Here is a 22,126-nt window from a genome sequence, read left to right as displayed (position 1 = left end):
ACTCATAAGGGAAAAGACAACGAAAAAAATTTATCCGAAAAATCCGGGTCATTACAATAAAAATTCCAAATCATTCATGCACTGATGGAAAGCTTAGTGAGGTCCACATTGGAAAACAATTAGGTGTTCCACTATTTTTCCATTTAACTATTGGGTGATCATTTCTTTGAATCAGGAATACGCTCTATGAATTTTCTTCCATTGTTTTTGGCTATTGAAACAATTAGTTGGATAAAGACAATATCTTTATGAGTTTTTAGCCTTATTATTCCCTATAACATTTTTTTTCTTTGAAGATTTTCAAGTTTTCACAAATTCACAGGAATTAATCTACTGTACAGGCTTTCTGTACAGGTAGGATATATAATTTCTATCCTTTTTTATTTTTTTATTTTATATATATATTTGGTCACCGATGAATCTAATTTTATACTAATTTTGTTGATTTATATTTAGAATTAATAACCAGGCCTGCATGATTGATCCCATTAATATATCCCATGGAATAAACTTTCTTATGAGTGATGAACCTAAGCTATTTGAGTGCTCCTATATGCTTATAAATTGGTAAATCACTTAAAAAAATAGTTGTTTGACTTGATAGTAATTTTCCCTTTAATATATGGAAATCTTTCAAAAAATTTCTAATTATCAACTAATTGATAATGTTCTCCAAGCCATTGCTTTAGGGAATTAATTTATTGTGGTTGTAACAGAGGTGCTGAAATGAATGCACACATGAGAAAGACCTAATTCGAATGGTTTATTCACATGCAACAAAAATAACTAATCACACTAGCTAGGAAGACTCTCCTTCTCACACACAAACCCAGCTAAACTATTAATTTTTGAAAGAAAAAAAAAATTAATAAATTACTTTGTATTTTAACTTTAAATAGAGCATTAATCTGATTTTATATGGATCACAAATTAATTCAAGGACATTTTAGTTAAAATAAAATAAAATATGACTTTTATAACTAATTTGTTACATGTAACGTCACTTTTCTAACGTTTAGCAAAATGTAGTGGGGAGGATTGCAAATGCTTGAATTGGTAAGTTGAGGAAGATTTGTTGCCAAGTCTTTTAACAAGTTGTCTAATATGTAAACTATAATATATATCTCTTCAGCATGTTTCAGCCAGGAATGGAACTATGTGTGATCATCTGTGATGCAAAGTATAATTACTATGTTTTATTGCCTTTTTTCTAGGTAATATTATTATTGTAATCCCACAATATGTACTGCAAAAAAACCAAATTATGATTAACATTACTAGCTTAAACGAAGAAGTTACCAGATTAACCATGGAATTATCCATACACATACAATTCTTCTTCTTCTTTTATTTTTCTTTTTTTTTAATCACCTAGGGTTTGAATGAACTTTCTGTCACACTACAAAGTTTTAGAGGTAAGAGATTCAAAATTGTATATGGATACATTTGTGATGTTTTAATTGCATAATTTTATTTTGCAATTTCATCAGATCATATCTGATTTTGTTTCAATCTTCCGACTATTTTCGGTACATTAAGTTTAATCTTCGTAGATTTTTTGATTATGAAGATTTAAAATTGACAAGTACATGCAAGACAATTTCATCCCTAATCTACATCATCACTAAAGTGCACCAGGAAGACAAAGGTCTTCGATGAGTTCTTCAACTTCATCCCTCATTGTTGAGTTTTATTTTGAGTTTGTACTTTTTAGTTTTGACGTTGAGTTAGACTGTGAAAATATGATCTGATGCTAAAATTGAGGTTAGATTGAAAGAATGTAATGACCCAGTCATTTCCTTCCTTTTCTTTTTCCTTAGAATTTCACGGATAAATTTTTTTCGTTGAAATTTCCTTTCTGAGTTCAGTTTCTCGTCGCTTAGTGTCATCTTGAGTATTCAAAAATGGTTTCTGAGACTCTTTCCTTTGGATTGACAATTTCCTTTGAGAACCGAGTCATTTCCACATTTTTTGTTTTTCTACACTATTCATTTTTCGTCTTTTTCTCTATTTTGTCATTTTCCCTATTTTGTCACTTTGTTGGCGTAACCTCACTCTTTGTGTTCGGAGTTGATTTTTGACTTTACGTATCTTCATTCTAAGTGGTTTCCACGAAATACGTATCTTTACTTTTGCAAGAAAATACTTTAGTTGCTCCCGGTGTCCATAGGGGCATGGATGCAAAGTTCTTTAGAATTATTTTCCTTTCTTGAGGTGTTTTTCGTAAATATCTTTTGAAGAAATTTTATTTCAGGGGTTTTTAAGAAAATATTTTTAGGAGATATTTTCATTCTGCACCATTGTGCAGTTTTCACTTTTTGGAGGGGCCATTGTGCAATTAATGAAAGTTATTGCAAAATTGCCTCATTTTGATCCTGGATCCTCGTACGGGATTCATTTTCACTTTTCATCGAGTCGTGTACTTTCCTTCTGGTCGTTTTTCTCCAGTTGCAAAGTTTCTGGTCCCAGTTGCCGCAGAACTTGTTCGGGACATATCTCTTTGCTCGGAACTCGATTTTTGATGCCGTTTCTTCCGTTGTTCATATTTTCTCATTTTTAATCTTTTTTGTTCACAGAGTTTTGCCGTTTGAGCACGTCTACTCAAATTTTACTTTTCCGGACCCGTTCGGGGCACTTGTTGAGATTTTCTATAAATAGGGGGACTTAAAATTAAAAAGTCATCTTCTCCCCTCTCCATGCACAACCAGAACCTACTATGGCAGCCCAAGGGGGCTGCCATCCTTCTTCTTTTAGTTGAACCTTCTTCCCTTTGTCAAAAAGTCGAAGTGCCTTCGCGTTTTGTGTTTGTCTTGACCACGCGCATCTTTCCCCCTTATTAGAACCCATTTTTGGCCAAATTTTGAATTCGGGTTTGAAGTCAAGTTGTGATTTTGATGGGGCTTCTTGTGGGTTCATGTAGATCGTGTTGTCCCCGACAAAACCCTTCGGTATCGTCGGATTCGGAGCACTTTTTTTTCGGTGGGTTTTTGAGATTTTCATCTCAAATTGAAGTAGGGGATGTCTTAAGTTTATATTATTCTTGTATTGATTGTTTTATAAGCATATACAACTTGTGAGCATGCCTTGTTCAAGTTTTTAGAATTTAATTTATTTATTTTCTTTGTTTAGGATTTAATTCTAATAGTGGTATATAGTTTAGAATTAAATTGTGGCATTCTAATAAATTAGGCCTTGGTGAGTTGTGTAACATGTATTAAATTTAAGACATTTGAATAAGAATTGCAAAACTTATTTAATATTTATTTTTTATAAAAGATTAATTCACATAGTTGTATCAAGCATGAAATTAACTTGTAATGTAATATTTAAGTAGGCCTTGGTGAGTTCTTTAACATATATTAAATTGAGGATATTTGGATATGTTTGAAAATCTAGTGAAAAATTAATTAATTAATTTAATTAATTTTATTTTAAGTGTGTTATTTGGATATTTTAAATTGAGGATATTTGGATATGATAGGTTGATAATTTCTTGAAATGTAATCCGTTTAATTACCTTTTGAGCATGCTACTAACTTGTTGTAGAATTAGTACTTGTGGGCTCTAAAGATGGTGATTTGATTTAACATGATATGTGATATCATTGTCTTGTATAACTTGTTTAGATATATCTTGTGTAGGTATACAGTTTGTTAGAATATTACAATTGTTTACCTTGGAAGTTAGTTACTAAATTAGGACTTATTTAGTACTTGTGGATTAGTGTGGTAATTTGGCTCAATTGTTGTAAAATATTCTTGTTTTGGTATATAAATTGCATATTGGAGACTTGACATGTCATATGCTATTTAGACTAGAACTCTAGGACATGGTTTGTGTGGATTCAACCTTATGCATGTAAATTGATTCCTAAATATTATTTGAGATGTATAAGTTTGGTTTAACTTATTAATTTTGCATAAATTTTGAACTTATTGTTCTTGGAAAGCTTGTAAGGACATATTTCACGTGATGGGTAGGGTATGGCTCTAGTACGGAGACAGGAGTCTTCTAAGTCATAAGTGCGCACTAGGTAGTACCTTGTGGGTCGTAATTACCCGGAATAACTTATGCATGTGCGCACTAGGTAGTGCCTTGTGGGTCGTAATTACCCAGAAACACTTGCTTGGTCTAGTGACCACATGTCCTAGTCTTTCTACTCTGTTTTCGCATTTAATTTCAAGTTGTTAATCATGGATTACTTGTAGCTTGAGAATTGGTGTTTGCTTATGTATTTTGATCTCATTTAGTATACTTGAAACTGTATACTCGAACTTGTATCCTTATTGGTGTATCTAAACTCTATCTAGTATGCTTACGCTTAGTATGTTTGTCTTGTGTGTGCGGATTTCATTTTAGTATACTTGTGCCACGTATACTTGTCTTGTGCGTACGTGTTTAGCTTAGTATACTCGTGTTTGTATACTTGATTTATGAGTACTCTATACATATATCTTATACTTGTGTGTGTATGCTAGATATTGCTTATCCCGTTTAACATGATTTAGTATACTTGTGAGCATGTGTACTTGAATGTCGTGTATCATGTTTTAATATGGTTTAGTATACTTGGAAAATGTATGCTTGTATGTTGTATAACATATTTTAATATTGCTTAGTATACTTGAGCATGTATACTTGTATGCCGTTATTCACTTTAAATTGCATGAGTAGCTTAGGATGACCCCTGAGTCTCACTTTGACATAGACGTTAGGTGGCATGAGCCCCTTTAACATGTTTCACCTTAAAGTAATATAATTGTAAAATGTTAGGTCGATGTATACTCATCTCTTACAAGTAGCTTTATGTTACTCACATATGTAATGAGGACATTTTTCAGGTACTGAGATCAAGATTCGGGATTCGCATCATGCTTGGATAATTTGTAGACTTGAAGTTCTCATTTATTGTAAATGTTGGCTTAAAATGCCATTTATAGCTTTATATGTCAAAATGTGTAAATTTGATTCTATTTTTGTAATGTGTATATATGTACACTCTTTACAATGTATTTGACATGTATGAGATGAGGCCATAGGCCAATGACATCTAATTTGTATCCTATGTAACTTTTAACTTCATGAAATATTATGAAAATATTGGAAAATGCCGAGTCATTGCATCACTATGCTTGCATCAGGTGTGGGAATTCTATTTTTATTCTTTCATAAGCTCTCATTAATCATGTCTGAAGTGTGGCCAAGGACCAAATGGTAATTTGAAATCATTTGTTAATTTTAGTTTTCAAATTTCCCATGTCTAGTTCATTTTTGCCTTTTTGGCTGTTGGGAGGTCGAATTTAGTATCGGTGGTATTTTTAAGCCGTGGACCATTATAGTACGTCCTAATAAGTAAGTTACATTTGCGTGCATGGTCGTTTCCGGGCAAACCTTCTTCTTTAGTGAAATGAGCCTCCTATGGACTCATTTTGAAATTTTATTGCATAATCTGTTTTAAGGGCATTTTGGAATTTTCCTTCGGGAAATAAATTCCGGTCTTCATATGGTCACTTAGAAAACGTGATTTTAGGGGGGGTTTCTTCTTCATGTTTTTTCAGAAAATGTCGTCTTGGTACCAGAAATCCCTCATGAAGTTTCAACTTCCAGTTTGCATTTTAGCAACTTTTTGCCCCTCTTGACCAATTCCGATCTAGGGGCATTTTGGAAATTTTACAATGAGTTTTTTTCATTTCCTTCAGCACTGTCGGGTAGAAAACTCGATTTTATGAGGGGTTTCTTCTTCGTGTTTTCCCAGAAAAGTTTGTTTCGGTCTCCGTTTCAAGTCTCAATTCTGAAAAACCTGCTTTGGACCCTTGCTGTCAGCATGGGCATGCCATTGGGCATCGGCGCGCGCGTTGGCCTGGGCGCCGGGCTCGCGTAGGGCTGCCATGGCCTTCGTCGGGCTGCCGCGACATCTCAACTTCAAACACTCGTTTCTCCCTCGTCCGGACTCCAAATCGAGTGAACTTTTTTTTGAGCTTGACTAATTTTTCACTGTCTTTCCAACGGTATGCTCGGTCGCACCCGGATCTTCCTGGATAATTACAAGTTTACCCTTTTTACCTTAAGCACTCGTTTTTCTTCGTCATGCCGTTTCTCCTTCGTCCGGACTCCGAATTATGCGATTCTTGAGTCTATCTTGATTAGTTTTTCGTTGTCCTTCCAGCGGTGTGCTCGATGGCACCGAAGTCCACAGTTTTTTGAAATGACTATTTTGCCCCTGGGGGCTTATTTGTCATATTTTTGGTCTTTTGCTTCCGCACCAATTCTCATTGAGTTCCATGACCTCATGGAAGGTCACTTTGACTTCTTAGAGTCTTGTTTTCTGTTTTCGCTTCCGCATTTCGGATCTGTTATCAAGTCAAACTATGGTTCATTACAAGACGCACTGGCTTGAAAAACCAGGGCCGTCACATGTGGCATCAGAGCTCTTAGGTTCGAAAACCTTAAGACGACGGGTTTTGGGTGCATATCATGCTTGTGTTGCCATGCTCTTTGTTTTTATTTGCTTCTTGATAACATGTTGAATGTGATCACATGTTTACGTGTTTATGTGGACGTATGTTTGGAAGTTTACTTAACTGTCGCATGATATGTATATACTTGTTGCTTTAGTATATAGTATATATTTGTGGGTCTTAGCATGTTATATGTGCTTGTTGTCTGGGTACATTGTATATGCTTGTTTGTTTCAGCATGTTGATTTACGCTTGTCTGCTTAGCGTGTGGGTTATGCTTATTTGCCTTGGCATATTGCATGTACTTGTTATTCTTAGCATGATCGTGTGATGCTTACATTAACATGCCTTATATGATTCTTTTCTACTTGTGTGAGTACGTAGTCCATTGTTGTGTTACGTGACAACTGCTTTCTTTTATGTCTTGTTTAGGCATTGTGGGTTGTTCCAACTTGGTTGGTTGAGACTGATGCTAGGGCGTCATCTCTTGGGGTTTCATGGTAACCTTGATGTGATGATGTCATTGGGTTCTTGTTTCTAGCGTCATAAGACGATGAGTCGGATTGACTCGAGTCCTTCCTTGGGGATTGAGAAGTTTGTTTTCTTGAGCCTCAACGGCAGGGTTCTCGTGTCTTTTCTTCTTAGAGTGATGGTTAGGGATTTAATGGGTGTGTTGACTTGGAATTCTTCTTGTCTTACCTTGAACAACTCTTACGAGCTTAGGTTGGGGTGTGAGTGTTCCCGTGTAATTAATTGCATTGGTGCAATTAATTACTCTCCTTTGTCCTTGGAGACTTGGGATTTTGCGTTTAGGGTTCCGATTGGATCCTGTGGAGTTCTCATCGAACTCGTTGGCATCTTGAGTTGAGTTCTCTTGTTGGTGTCATGTAATGGTTAATATTGGGACTATCCATTGCGTCGTTTTGTTTTGTGTGGCGTTAGGATTCCACTATGTGTTGGGGCCAGTCTTGGGAAAGACTTATAGGCTCTTTGTTTCAGGGACCTTAGTGTTCATTCTAGGAGATGATTCATTTCCTCGCGGTGGGGGATTTGACTCATCCAGGTTTTGGGGATTCACTTTCTGTGAGTTTGTACTTTCGAGAGGCATTTCATCCCTTCTTGCTTATGATTTTACAGGATTGTTATTTGCATAGTCATTCCTACATGTTTTCATACCTTGTTGTTTTGAGCATGCCTTAGAAACATGTTAGGGGATGTGACTATTTGATGGCTATGTGCTGGTATAGATGGTATATTTTTCATTTACTATATCTGTTTGTCATGCTAGCGTCATCGGTGATGTGTAGTATGTCTCTGATGCTTGACCCCTATGTGATAGGTAGCATATTTGATTACCCTTGTACACTATGTGTTTAGTTGTTTGGTGCATAGAATTTCAGTTATGTTTAGTATACTTGTACCTAGTATGCTTGCACGTTATTTATTTCATTCCGTTTGGGTTTAGTATACTTGAGCCTGTATACTTGTCTAGCATGGATTTAGTACTACTTAGTATACTTGCGAATGTATACTTGTACATATATATATATAGTATTTCCATTTCGATATTTCTTAGTATACTTGTGAATGTATACTTGCATATGTATATATATGTTTCATAACTAATTGCTTTATTAGTTTATTCCTTTTTATCATTGCGCACTGTCCTTGGGGTTGTATGACCTTGGTTGTCGGGATTGTGTGTCTGAGCTTGATCCAATGTCTTGATTCCTAGGCGTAGCCTTATAGTAGGTCAGCTTTAGGATGACGTGGAAGATTTTAGGTGCATTGTTTTGTTGGGAGTCGTTGTGACTAGGGCGATGATGATGTTGCTTGATTTGTAAAGTTTGATCCATTGGTTTGAAGGTATAGACTTGTCAGGCTTTGGATTCGTGACTGGTGTGGTTGACAACAGTGTTTTGAGACTTATGGTGGTCAGTTTTTCCAGTATTGAGGATTTAAGGCCTTAAGCATAGCGGTGCCTATGACATTGTTGTCAGAGTTTTGGATTGGCCAGAATGGTCCGACCGGACATTTTGGACCATATCGCAACTCTCACAGAATGCCTGGTTTCCATGGTGCTTTTGGTAATGATCATTTTGACATTGATGTCATTTGTATCGATAGGTTTCACGGGTAAACTTATTGGGGGCAGGTGTGAATTAGGGCTTTATACTGTCATGCTACCGTACAGGTTGTGTGTGGGCGAGTGCTAGTTGCTGTTGATGCTACCTTATATTACCTAGCTAGTAATGTGAGTGTGGGCGGGCACTTGACACTGTGGATGTTACCACACCTTGGGTACGTTGTGGGCGGGTTCCAGTCAGTATTCGTGCTGTCATGTTGCTTCTGGTTGTGTTCCTTGTTTAGTTATGTAGTTGCCTTGATCTCTTTTGGGTGGTTGACATTGAGTTAGTATGTCAATTCGTTGGAGAGGTGTCTCACTATTCGCGGTTTCGTGTCTCTTCGTTGATTTTGAGACCTTTGGAGTTGTCCTTAGGTACTTTATGATATGTTCTTTTATATGACCTTGTGTACAGTCCTTCTTCAGTTCTTCTGAGAATGTTCCTGATTTCGAGGATGAAATCTCTTTAAAGAGGGTAGGTTGTAATAACCTGGTCATTTCCTTCTTTTTCTTTTTCCTCAGAATTTCACAAATAAATTTTTTTCGTTGAAATTTCCTTTCTGAGTTCAGTTTCTCGTCGCTTAGTGTCGTCTCGAGTGCTCGGAAATGGTTTCTGAGGCTCTTTCCTTTGGATTGACAACTTCCTTTGAGGACCAAGTCATTTCCACATTTTTCGTTTTTCGACACTATTCACTTTTCGTCATTTTCCCTGTTTTGTCCTTTTCCCTATTTTGTCTTTTTCCCGTTTGTCACTTTGTTGGCGTAACCTCACTCTTTGTGTTCGGAGTTGATTTTTGACTTCACGTATCTTCATTCTAAGTGGTTTCCACGAAATACGTATCTTTACTTTTGCAAGAAAGTACTCTGGTTGCTCCCGGTGTCCATAGGAGTATAGATGCAAAGTTCTTTGAAATTATTTTCTTTTCTTGGAATGTTTTTCATAAATATCTTTTGAAAGTATTTTATTTCAGGGGTTTTTAAGAAAATATTTTCGGGAGATATTTTCATTCTAGGCCATTAGTGCAGTTTTCACTTTTTGGAGGAGCCATTATGCAATTAATGAAAGTTATTGCAAAATTACCTCATTTTGATCATGGATCCTCGTATGAGATTCATTTTCACTTTTTGTCGAGTCATGTACTCAAGGAATTTCCTTCTGCTCGTTTTTCTCCAATTTCACTTTCCGCGATTGCTGCCGAACTTGTTCGAGGTATATCTCTCTGCTCGAAACTCAATTTTTGACGCAGTTTCTTTCGTTATTCATGTTTTCTCATTTTGAATCTTTTTTGTTCACGGAGTTTCGCCGTTTAAGCACGTCTGCTCAAATTTTACTTTTCCGGACCCGGCAGGACCCGTTTGGGACACTTTTTGAGATTTTCTATAAATAAGGGGACTTAAAATTAAAAAGTCATCTTCTCCCCTCTCCATAAACGACCAGAACCTTTTATGGCAGCCCCTTTGGGCTGCCACCCTTCTTATTTCATTTGAACCTTCTTTCCTTTGTTAAAACGAAGTGCCTTCGCGTTTTGTGTTTGTTTTGACCGCGCACATCTTTCCCCCTTATTAGAACCCATTTTTGGCCAAATTTTGAGTTCGGGTTTGAAGTCAAGTTGTGATTTTAATGGGGCTTCTTGTGGGTTCATGTAAATCGTGTTGTCCCCGACAAAACCTTTTGATATCTTCGGATTTGGAGCACTTTTTTTTCGGTGGGCTTTTGAGATTTTCATCTCAAATTGAGGTAGGGGATGTCTTAGGTTTATATTATTGTTGTATTGATTGTTTTATAAGCATATACAACTTGTGAGCATGCCTTGTTCAAATTTTTAGAATTTAATTTATTTATTTTCTTTGTTTAGAATTTAATTATAATGATGGTATATAGTTTAGAATTAAATTGTGATATTCTAGTAAATTAGGCCTTAGTGAGTTGTGTAACATATATTAAATTTGGGGCATTTGAATAAGAATTGCAAAACTTATTTAATATTTATCTTTTATAAAAGATTAATTCACATAGTTGTATCAAGTATGAAATTAACTTATAATGTGATATTTAAGTAGGCCTTGGAGAGTTCTTTAACATATATTAAATTGAGAATATTTGAATATGTTTAAAAATCTAGTGAAAAATTAATTAATTAGCTTAATTAATTTTATTTTAAGTGTATTAGTCACTTAAATTGATATTGGATGTGATAGGTTGATAATTCCTTGAAATGTAGTCCGTTTAATTACTTTGTGAGCATGCTACTAACTTATTGTAGAATTAGTACTTATGGGCTCTAAAGATGGTGATTTGATTTAGCATGATATGTAATATCATTGTCTTGCATAGCTTGTTTAGATATATCTTGTGTAAGTATATAGCTTGTTATAATATTACAATTGTTTACCTTGGAAGCTAGTTACTAAATTGGGACTTATTTAAATCTTGTGGCTTAGTGTGGTAATGTGGCTCAATTGTTGTAAAATATTCTTGTTTTGGTGTATAAATTGCATATTGAAGGCTTGACATATCATATGTTATCTAAACTTAAACTCTAGGACATGGTTTGTGTGGATTCAACCTTACTTGTGCATGTAAATTGATTCCTAGATATTATTTGAGATGTATAAGTTTAGTTTTACTTATTAATTTTGCATAAGTTTTGAACTTATTGTTTTTGGAAAGCTTGTAAGGACATATTTCACATGATGGCTAGGGTTTGGCTCTAGTACAGAGACATGAGTCTTCTAAGTCATAAGTACGTACTAGGTAGTACCTTGTGGGTCGTAATTGTCCGGAATAACTTATGCATGTGCGCACTAGGTAGTGCCTTGTGGGTCATAATTACCCGGAAACACTTGTTTGGTCTAGTGACCACATGTCCTAGTCTTTCTACTCTGTTTTCGCATTCAATTTCAAGTTGTTAATCATGGATTACTTGTATCTTGAGAATTGGTGTTTGCTTATGTATTTTGATCTCATTTCTCAAGGGGAAAATGGAGGGTGTAATGCAGGCTATGAAAGGAAAAAGTCCTGCAACCGTGAATGACCTGGTACAAAGGACATACTTGCCGTTCAGCCCTGCCGTTATGTTCAGGATGCCCTCATTCGAAAGCTTCGATGGGACCAAAGATCCCCTCGATCACCTGGAAATCTTTAAAGCTCTTATGCATTTATACGCCGTACCAGACAAAATTATGTGCCGAGCTTTTCCCACTACACTTAAGGGATCAGCAAGAGTTTGGTTCAACAAGCTGAAGCCAGGAACCATCTACACCTTCGAAGAACTGAGTAAGCAATTTGTGAGGCAGTTCATTGCAGGTCAGAGGCATAGGAGGTCAGCCACCTACCTGCTTACCGTAAAGCAGCAGGAGGGCGAGTCGATCCGGGAATACATCACCTGATTCAACACAGAGATGTTGCAGGCAGAAGAGGTGGACGACAAGGTGGCCTTGACCGCTTTCATAGGAGGACTCCAAACCTCCAGATTCTTGTTTGCCCTATCCAAAGAACCTCCCACCAGCATGGCAGAGTTATTGATCAGAGCATAGAAACACATGAATGTTGAAGACGCTATGAATGCACGGAAAGGAAAGGAAGGAGAAGACAAAAAGAGGTCAGCCCCTCTCACCAGGGATGAGAAGGATACCAGTTATAAAAGATCATTCTTCAGCCAAAGCGATAAGACATATAGTGAGAAGGACTCAGATAAGTATACCAATTAACAATTGCCTCACAGCTAGAATTAGCCTTATCAAGTCATTCAAAATAAAGACTGGAGGCATCTCAGTTCATCATTTCACATGTTATTTTATTTTCCAATAAAGTCACCATCACCAATGAGGTGGATGACCCTCAATTTCTCCACAATAAAATATTATATTTTCAGTTCCCTACTACCTATGTGGTAATATTAAGCCTATAATAATCTATTTATCTCTTTAAAGGGCCAACTACACATTCTTCCCTTATTAAAGGGACAAAAAGCCGACTACTCCTTATATACAGAAGGGAAAAAAAAATAATAAAAATAATTAAAAAATAAAAATTGTACTGTTCATGTGAATAGCACCCGCGGGTACTGTTCCAGGGCAAGGAAAAAAAAAAAAGTTTCCTGTATTGTTCCAGGGCAAGGAAATAAAAAAAAAAGTTTCCTGTAGGGTTAAAAAAAAATAATAATAATAAATTATTATTATTATTACATTCCCAAAGCTAGACGAGCAAGCTTAGGAATGGGGGACAACTAATAGCGAAAAGTAAACCTAACCTACTTTGACCAGCCGCCAGACCTCTTCGGTGATCAATGATAATATTTTATTATTAGAGATAACGATTTCCATGGATAAAAATGATGACGAAATCTTATCAAGGATAAGATCTCCATGGGATAAGTTCCATGGGATAAGGATGATGAAGTTCCCTTATCAAGAATAAGGGAAGCGACGATAAATAGGACGACGACTCGGGAATAAGGTATGACGAAAAAACTATTATTAAATCCCTGCCTTCCTTTTTAGACCTCTGGTGACTAACTTGATCGTCGGAGAACTCTTGGCAGGCACCACACCGGTGCTGTCAAGGTTGATCGATTTTCTCCTCTTTCCCTTGCAGGTAAATGGCGTCGTATCGGACCGTGCGAATTTCACCCTCAACACTTAGAAAACGTGATTTTAGGGGAAGTTTCTTCTTCGTGTTTTTCCAGAAAATGTCGTCTTGGTACTGGAAATCCCTCGTGAATTTTCAACTTTCAATTTGCATTTTAGTAGCTTTTTGCCCCTCTTGACCAGTTCTGATCTAAGGGCATTTTGGGGATTTTGCAGTGAGTTTTTTTCATTTCCTTCCGCGGTGTCGGGTAGAAAACTCGATTTTAGGGAAGGTTTCTTCTTCGTGTTTTTCTAGAAAAATTCGTTTCGGCCTCTGTTTCAAACCTCAATTCTAGAAACCTGCTTTGGACCCTTGCTGTCAGCATGGGCATGCCATTGGGGGCCGGCGTGCACGCCGGCATGGGCGCCTGGCGCGCATGGGGCTGCCATGGCCTTCGTCGAGCCGCCGCGACGTCTTAACTTCAAACACTCGTTTCTCCCTCGTCCGGACTCCAAATTGAGTGAACTTTTTTTTTTAACTTGACTAATTTTTCACTGTCTTTCCAACGGTGTGCTCGGTTGCACCCAGATCCTCCTGGATAATTACCGGTTTACCCTTTTTGCCTTAAGTGCTCGTTTTTTCTTCGTCATGCCGTTTCTCCTTTGTCTGGACTTCGAATCATGCGATTCTTGAGTCCATCTTGATTAGTTTTTCGTTGTCCTTCCAGCGGTGTGCTCGGTGGCACCCGAGTCCACAGTTTTCATAAATAATTATTTTGCACCTGCGGGCTTATTTGTCATATTTTTGGTCTTTTGCTTCCGCATCAGTTCTCATTGAGTTCCACGACCTCATGGAAGGTCACTTTGACTTCTTAGAGTCTTGTTTTCTGTTTTCGCTTCCGCATTTCGGATCCGTTATCGGGTCAAACTACGGTTCATCACAAGACGCACTGGCTTGAAAAACCAGGGCTGTTACAAAGAATATGAATTTGATGTAGAAATTGAGGTTATATATATATATATATATATATATGCACATTATTAAGATTTATCATCAAGTTCTCTTATAGATTTTTCAAACATCTTAAGTTTCTGGATGTCTTGTACTTGGGTAGGATTTGGTTAGTAGTTTTTGTTTGGGTTGGTTTTGCCTCAATTCTAACACTTGTAAGTATTATTCACAGCAACATATAATGTTAGCTTACTGAAAAAAATAAATAAACTGGGTAGTGGGGCAATTTAAATGGGAGCGAGGATAGACGATGGGAGCTACGGTTATTGGTCTGTGGGTGCTAGTGTTGTTGTGATTACGATGCAGTGTCTTTGATCTTCTGTGCTCTGTTATTTGTTACTTTTTATTTGGGTTTGATCTAGCAAGAGATAGCCCTACTATCAGTTGGCTTCACTCTATGTTGCTGCAGTTTTTACGGTGTTTTTTGGAAAGATGCTAGCTGTTTTGTGGGCTTCTATTGCTGATTTGTTGGGGGTGCTTTTGTTGGTGCTTCGGGCAAGTCCTTTAGTTCCTCCTATGTAGATACTAGCTATATTTGTTGTCTACAGGTATTATTTGTTGTTGTTGCTGCTTCAATGCTTGTAGTCATTCATTGTTGGTATTTTGCTTTGCTACTTTGTTTTGGTATGCTCTAGGGGCATGCAGTCTCTTTTTTAAGTGGTCTATGTCGTTTTGTCCATTGGCCTTGGCTTCTATTGTACTCCATTGTTTATATCTATACAAATTTTACTTTACCCATGGGAAAAAATTTATTTCTTAGAGTGGTTATTATTTAGCATATCTTGGGTGGTTATTGCTGAAGATCTTTCAATTGATACTATACTTAGTTGTCAATATATTTCACGTATTCATTTTTTTTTCCCTCTCCTTTTTAGTTTGGATGTGTTGCTGGGACATACACATTAATAAAACATTTAGTTAGATCTTTTATAGTTTATGTAAACTTCAATTATTGATAATTTTCCATTACTTCAAGTAATTTTTTTTTTTTTTTTTTTTTTTGTTCCTAGTTCAAGTAAGAATATTTTCATGTACCTGTAAGCTCATGCAGTATGTCTCTATGCCTCGTAAGCTTTTTGGACACTGAAGTAATAGGTGCAGCAGATGCAACACTTCTCGAGCAAGTACTGAATTTCCATTTCCATAGATTTATATAACTTGCTGGACCCAACAGCCGGGGATTCAATATCCACATAACCTGGAAGTAAATACATGATTAGAAAAGCAGACACTTTAGCCAAACTATTCAGCATTCAAACTTTGAATTTTTTAAAGAAACTTAAAGAACTTCTCCCCAATGTGCTTCATTCACAACCAAGAAGAGCACTACCATCTTAGCCCTTGGGCACCCCAAAAGGCTTAAAGAAGTAACTGAACAAAAGGCTAAGCAGTCCCTCATAAGATATCAATTTCTAATTGGCCCAATTGAAACAATCAAAATTAAATAGAAAATATAATCAATAAGTAGGATCGTTAAGAGGATGCCATCTATAAGGAAGAAAACCTTCAAATCTAGTAATAAAAGGAGATTAATACCCTTACAAATGGACATCAGCAATGACCAGACCCAAATTACAAGTACATTGTTTTTTCAATAATTCGTTTAATCCATATAATATGCTAAAAGTTAGTCGTAATTTTCAAAAGCATTTGCCAGTTGCTTACAGAACAATAGAGAATATTGTTGATGCCAAAAATCTTACACGCCCCGGAGTCGGTGGCGATTCCTACAAAACAAGAGATGTGATGACTGGCGTGATGCCGACTGGGTGCACTCCGCCGGTCAAGTTAGTACTTGACGATCTAATATCCGATAAGGATTACATATAAAATTTGTGGCATACCTTTTTAGGTTGAATGATCATTTCTTTTATAGAAGCATTAATGATAGTAGTTGTTGAAACGAGATTCTCCCTGATCCAAGATGATATTGTTCCCTTCTTACAAGAATGGTAACTCTGGTTATATATGGTAACCAAATATTTTTTATGATTCCATAGAGATTTTGGGTAAGCTAAATCCCTTACCCTTATCTTATCTCTCTTTTGACTTTGAGTTGCCTATTATTTTTATCTTTATCAGTTGCCCCCTATTCTCGTGCTTGCTTATCAAGTATCGAGAATGTCAAAGTGTTTTTTTTTTAGTGACGTGTCTTTGGCATAAATCAATCTCTTTTTAGGTTAACCCTTGTTGGGCGACTTTTTTTTGGTTGATCTCTTAAGATTTGCCCGAACTTCATGAGCTAGGAGAGTAGGCTTTCTTAAGCTTAATGAGCTTACCTTTTAAAAAAGGGAAGTATATTTACGAGCTTTACTCAACTCGCCCCTTAAAAAGAAAAATATATTTTACGAGCTTCACTCAGCTCGCCCTTTAAAAAGGGAAGTATATTTTACAAGTTGATTTTTGATTTCGACCCCTTTTAATACGGAGGACAACGATCACGAGCTTCTTTTAGCTTGGGCCCTTATAGTACGGGGCCCTTTATATCAATCCCTTATAATATGGGGAATGGCAATTACGAGCTTCATTTAACTCGCCCTTTAAAAAGGAAAATATATTTTACGAGCTTCACTCAGCTCGCCCTTTAAAAAGGGAGGTATATTTTATAAGTTGATTTCGACCCCTTTTAATACGGAGGACAACAATTACGAGCTTCATTCAGCTCGGGCCCTTATAGTACGGGGCACTTTTATATCAATCCCTTATAATACAGGGATGGCAATTACGAGCTTTATTCAACTCGCCCTTTAAAAAGGGAGTAGGTTCTCCAAGCTTTATGAACCTATCCTTTTAATATGAGAGGTTCATCCTCGTGAGTTTCATCATCTCATCTTTTTAATAAAAGAGACTAATTTTCGATAGTTGCGTGAGCTCATCTATTTGATAAGGAAGACTGATTTTCCAGAGTTTTGTGAACTCGTATCTTTAATAAGAGAGGTTAATTTTCTGCCCCCATTCCCAAGCTTGCCTCTCATGCGCAAGGAGCACTAATGTATACAGTTTGAACAGATAATATATATACATATATATATATATATATATATATATATATATATATCAAAATTAGTACAATTAAGGCAAAAACTTATCATTGAACATCATAGGACCAAAATCATCCATGGATCTAGCAATTATTCTCTAGAATAAGAAAACTTTTTTTTTTTTTTAAACCCTGTGAACAATACCCGCGGATACTATTTATGTGAATAGTACTCACAAAATAAATTTTTTTTTTTTTTAAAACCCTGTGAACAGTACCCGCGGGTACTATTCATGTGAACAGTACTCACAATTTTATTTTTTATTTTTCCCTGGAACAGTATCCGCAAAACTTAGTATTCTATCGAAGGGTCCCCGAGTGAACAATATCATTATGTAGGTGAACAATATTTTGCAGACAATTGGAAACACATAAAAAATTATTTCTCTTTAAATCATGTGAGGAAGTATAGACATATATTTTGATATACGCGTAATGCATGAAACTCACCCGGTTAACAGCGATGATGAAACAACTGCTAGCAGTCGGGTGGAGCTTTCCAGCAATTTTACCGGATTGAGCAACTGTACCCTTGCTTTTGGCCACGCAATCCATGAACTATTCTTTTTCTTTTAGAGAAAGCCAGATTGTAAAGGGACTGAATTGCTTTCAAGTTTTGTCGTAGATTTCCCTTGTACGAAGCATGATTTGTTGGGACTAATATACGTTCCCACAAACGGCGCCAATTGTTGATGCCAAAAATCTACACGCCCCGGAGTCGATGGCGATTCGTGCAAAACAAGAGAAGTGATGACCGGCGTGGTGCCGGCCGGGTGCACTCCGACGGTCAAGTTAGTACTTGACGATCTAATATCCGACAAGGATTACATATTAAATTTGTGGCGTACCTTTTTAGATTGAATGATCATTTCTTTTATAGAAGCATTAATGGTAGTAGTTGTTAAAGCGAAATTCTCCCTGATCCAAGATGATATCGTTCCCTTCTTACAGGAATGATAACTCTGGTTACCTATGGTAACTAGATATTTTTTATGATTTCATAGAGATTTTGGATAAGATAAATCCCTTACCCTTATCTTATTTTTCTTTTGACTTTGAGTTGCCTATTATTTTTATCCTTATCAAATATGAACCTTTTTTTAAGTAGAATAAGGCACACATGTGTCTAGTTTGATAACTAATTCCTACACCCCCTCCTCAGAATGGCAGGAGAAAGCACTTAAGCTAATAACTGGTTGTACTTAAAAACATGAACTTAAATAAGGAATGCCCTTGGTACGTAGATTTAACTAATTCTTTACAAAATGAAAATATGATTTCACACTATATCGGCAACTTCAGATGTGAAACTAATGAAAAATTCCCTACCTTCTCCAGCATAAAGTAAATGTTATGAGAACATGCATCAAATGTTATTAGTTTTATTGCATCAAGTTTGACTACTGGGGAAAAATTAAGATTTGGGAAGGGATGGCTTTACAATGTGAAACATCAGCTAAGATTTGATATTTAAAATGACTATACAACAACTGGAATTTTCAATTTTTCAAAATAGAATCTTTAGTCTGAAGGGATGGAAAGTATTTTCTAGGAACATTAATGCAATGAAGAGCTGTCATAAGACTTTTAGTCAAGGTTTCAGCTACACCCAAAATGAGGCTTATCGTGAACTGCAAGTAGAATATCTAAAATACTCAACGAATTTTTAAACAATTATAGATTCTCGTTTAATTAAGATCAGTAACAAAAAGATAATGAAAAATCGGCAGATAAGATCAAAAAAGAGAGTGAAGAAAAATCAAAGGAGACAGCAATTGTAAGCAAAAAATAGAGTACTAGAAAGTAAAATCAGATCTGGACATACCAGGAGCAGCAGAACTAATACTCACTGCCAAAAAAAAAAACCCATCTCTTAATAGCAAGCATCTAGAAAACATGTATGATTCATACATAAAGCCCTAAAGAAGTTGTCTGATTTTTATTACTTACAAAATCGATTGTGAGCTGTAGATGATGCTGGTTGTGAGCTCAAACACTGGCCGTAAAAGTGATTGTGAGTGAATCTAGATAGGTTGAGCTAGGGATTCGGTATTGAAACCTCTTCGATCGTCAGTCTATGATTTTTAGAGATTGAGAATTGTCGATTCGATTGTGGAAGTAGTCATTGAGAGGAAACAAGGGTTTGTTTTCTGTCAAGATGAAGAGATGGAGAGAGAATAATGTGGGTTCTATCGGTCAAGAAAGAAAACATGGGCAGAAATACCAATTCCCAAAGGAGATGATGTGTAATGCGCGCGCGGGACTAAGTGGCGCGTAATTTAATTTTTTTTAGGTTTTTTGGGACAAAATATGTAGTTGTAATAATAATTTTTTTTAAATAAATAGATTTGTTCGTTAATTAACAAACATATTTTGCTTCAGAATCTATTTTTATAAATAATAAATTGTAAACATAAATAGTTACCATAAATAAAAATAAATCTGTTTATATAAACAATAAATTATAATTAAAGATTTATTTATCTAGTTATGAAATAAAATAGCAAATTTGTACTTTTATTTTTTATAATTATCATTTTAAATTATCTTGTTCTTTTTTAACACTTGCAATTGTTTTAATATAAATTAATTATTATGCGCCAATTTTAACCATACAAAGTTGATGAGATAATACCCAGATTAGAAATTTTTTCACTTTTTGTATAGAACAATTTTTTTAAAAAAACCAATTAGATCTTCTAAACTCATGTGCTCCGAAATCAATGATGAGAAAGTTCAAGGACAGAGCCAGGATTTCAAATGAGAGGGGCACGCTGCAAAAAAAAAAAAAACAACCAATACGGGGTGTATATATATATATATATATATATATATAACAACTATAAAATTCAAAAGGCAAAAAAAGAAGAAAATTATTCAAATATGCACATTAAAAAGAAGAATTTTAAGAGTAGAAGTAGAAAAAGAAAAAGGAAAGAAAAATTAAAAAACTTTAAAAGGAAAAAGTTAAAAAGTTTCAATTGAGGAAGGAAATTTTGACTTTTTTATTAAGGAAATTTAAGGAATTTGAAGAGTAAAAGAAAAAATAAAGAGATAATTCTAGAAACCACAAAATTTAGGGGGGGCACTGCATAAATTTTTTTAATCGATTGATCAATTAGGGATAACTTTACTTAATGATCGATGATGGAGAAGTTGGCAGGACTTGCTATAAAATTGTAATTAATTGAAATATATATTTGTAAAGAACGTTTGAAAAGTTTAATTATTAGCTATTACTCATAAATGTATTTATAGAGACTGTCACGTTTAAATTTTTTAATTATTAATTATATAATGTATTTAATTAATATATAATTTATGTTTTAACTTTGGCCAGTATGCGAAAAACAAGAAAAACAAAATTCAAAATTTATCTAAAGTAAAAACATTTTGTTAGAAAAGTTATAAATATTTATATTTCATTCAAAAAAAATAATTTTTTTAGTTTAGGGCATTAAATTCCATGACACAAATAGTTTTGTTTTTTAAATAAAGATTCTTCTACAATGCTTTGTTCGGTAAGAAATAAAAAAATTGGCGTATGCAATTCACTTGAACAACGAGAGATCAGTGATGGAAAAGAAGTTGCAGAGAGTAGGGATAATCTAATATAGTGATATGCGGCATATGCTGATATGAGTTTTGAACTTTTGATTCTCACAGTTACAGAGGCTAGAGAGAGATATAAATAAAGATATGCATGTTTGGTTTGTAACTTTGAAAATAATTCTCAAGAATTCGGAGAACAAAAATCTATTTTTAGAGAACTATAAAAGACAATTATCTAAAAATAGGTCTTTTATAACTGAGTTTTCAAAAAACGGTTCTCATAATACTTAACCGAGCAGAATTTTTTGTACAATTTTCTATTTAAATTTTCTGAAGCAGAATTTTTTGTGCAGTTTTCTGTTTTCAATTTTCTGAAAACAAAAAACAGTTCTCAAAGTTACAAACCAAGCAGACTCATAGAGCTTGCTTAGTTTGTAATTCTGAAAATAGTTCTTAATAATTTAGAGAATAATAAAAGACAGTTCTCTCAAGGAAATGTTTATTTATTTATTTATTTTACTTTTAGGATATTCCTAAAAACAAATCCAATTAGGGGTGTACACAGTTCGGTTTGGACCATTTTGAGAGTTTTTTTGGAACCAAACCATTTCTAATGGTTTAAGAAAATTTAGAATCAAACTAAACCATTTGACCAAAGGAACCAAACCGAACCAAACCGTGAAACAAGGTTCAATTCGGTTCGATTCCATAATTTCTCTTTTATTTTTTTATTTTTCCTATTACAGAAATATTCATGCATATTTCAAAATTCAAATGAACAATAATAAACCAAATTAATCAACACATTCAGAACTGTTAATACCTTCACTTCTAGATCATTATAAGTTAATACATTCAAAAGTGTTAATATATTCAGAACTTTTAATTCATTCTTCTGCTAATATATTCATAATTGAAGTGAATTAGTGTACACCTTTAGAACTACTAATAGCCTAATACATTTAGAACTACTAATTCATTAACTTTATTAATATAATTAATTTATCATAAAAATAAAAATATATATATTTATAACTACCATTTTATAAAATGATTAACGTATTATTAGAATATTAGGGCATTTTAGCAACATGTGGTATTAGACATAAAATATAATTCATGAGTTTTTAGCACTTTAATTACCATATACTTATATATACACACACACACACTTTTATATATTAAAAATATAACTTATGATAAGTTTTAATTTTTCTTATTGTTTCTCAAATAAGTATATGGTGACAGAAGGCCAATTTGTTACAAGAATTTACTCTTTTGTGATGAAATATCCTTTGTCGTTAAAAGCTAGAAATTGGCGACAAATAATTTGTCACTAAAAATCTATCAATGGTGACAAAGTCAATTTT

The 22,126-nt window shown here is 34.9% G+C and overlaps 1 protein-coding gene across 1 annotated transcript in view; it reads right to left on the bottom strand.

The window, feature by feature from the left end:
* Nucleotides 1-15,222: 15,222 nt before the first annotated feature.
* The window catches only part of LOC132316589 (probable rhamnogalacturonate lyase B), a 32,903-nt gene continuing 25,999 nt past the window's right edge, over nucleotides 15,223-22,126 (bottom strand). Inside the window, exon 7 of the mRNA XM_059815060.1 lies at nucleotides 15,223-15,362. Within this exon, the coding sequence (XP_059671043.1) occupies nucleotides 15,223-15,362 (140 nt within the window). The remainder of the gene's footprint in view (nucleotides 15,363-22,126) is intronic.

Source organism: Cornus florida, unplaced genomic scaffold (assembly GCF_030987335.1).
Source record: "Cornus florida cultivar Cherokee Brave unplaced genomic scaffold, ASM3098733v1 CherokeeBrave_3.0.0_Hap2_Chr07, whole genome shotgun sequence".
NCBI lineage: Eukaryota > Viridiplantae > Streptophyta > Magnoliopsida > Cornales > Cornaceae > Cornus > Cornus florida.
The sequence above is the reverse complement of the archived record's forward strand: the minus strand, read 5'-3'. Positions and strand labels throughout refer to the sequence as shown.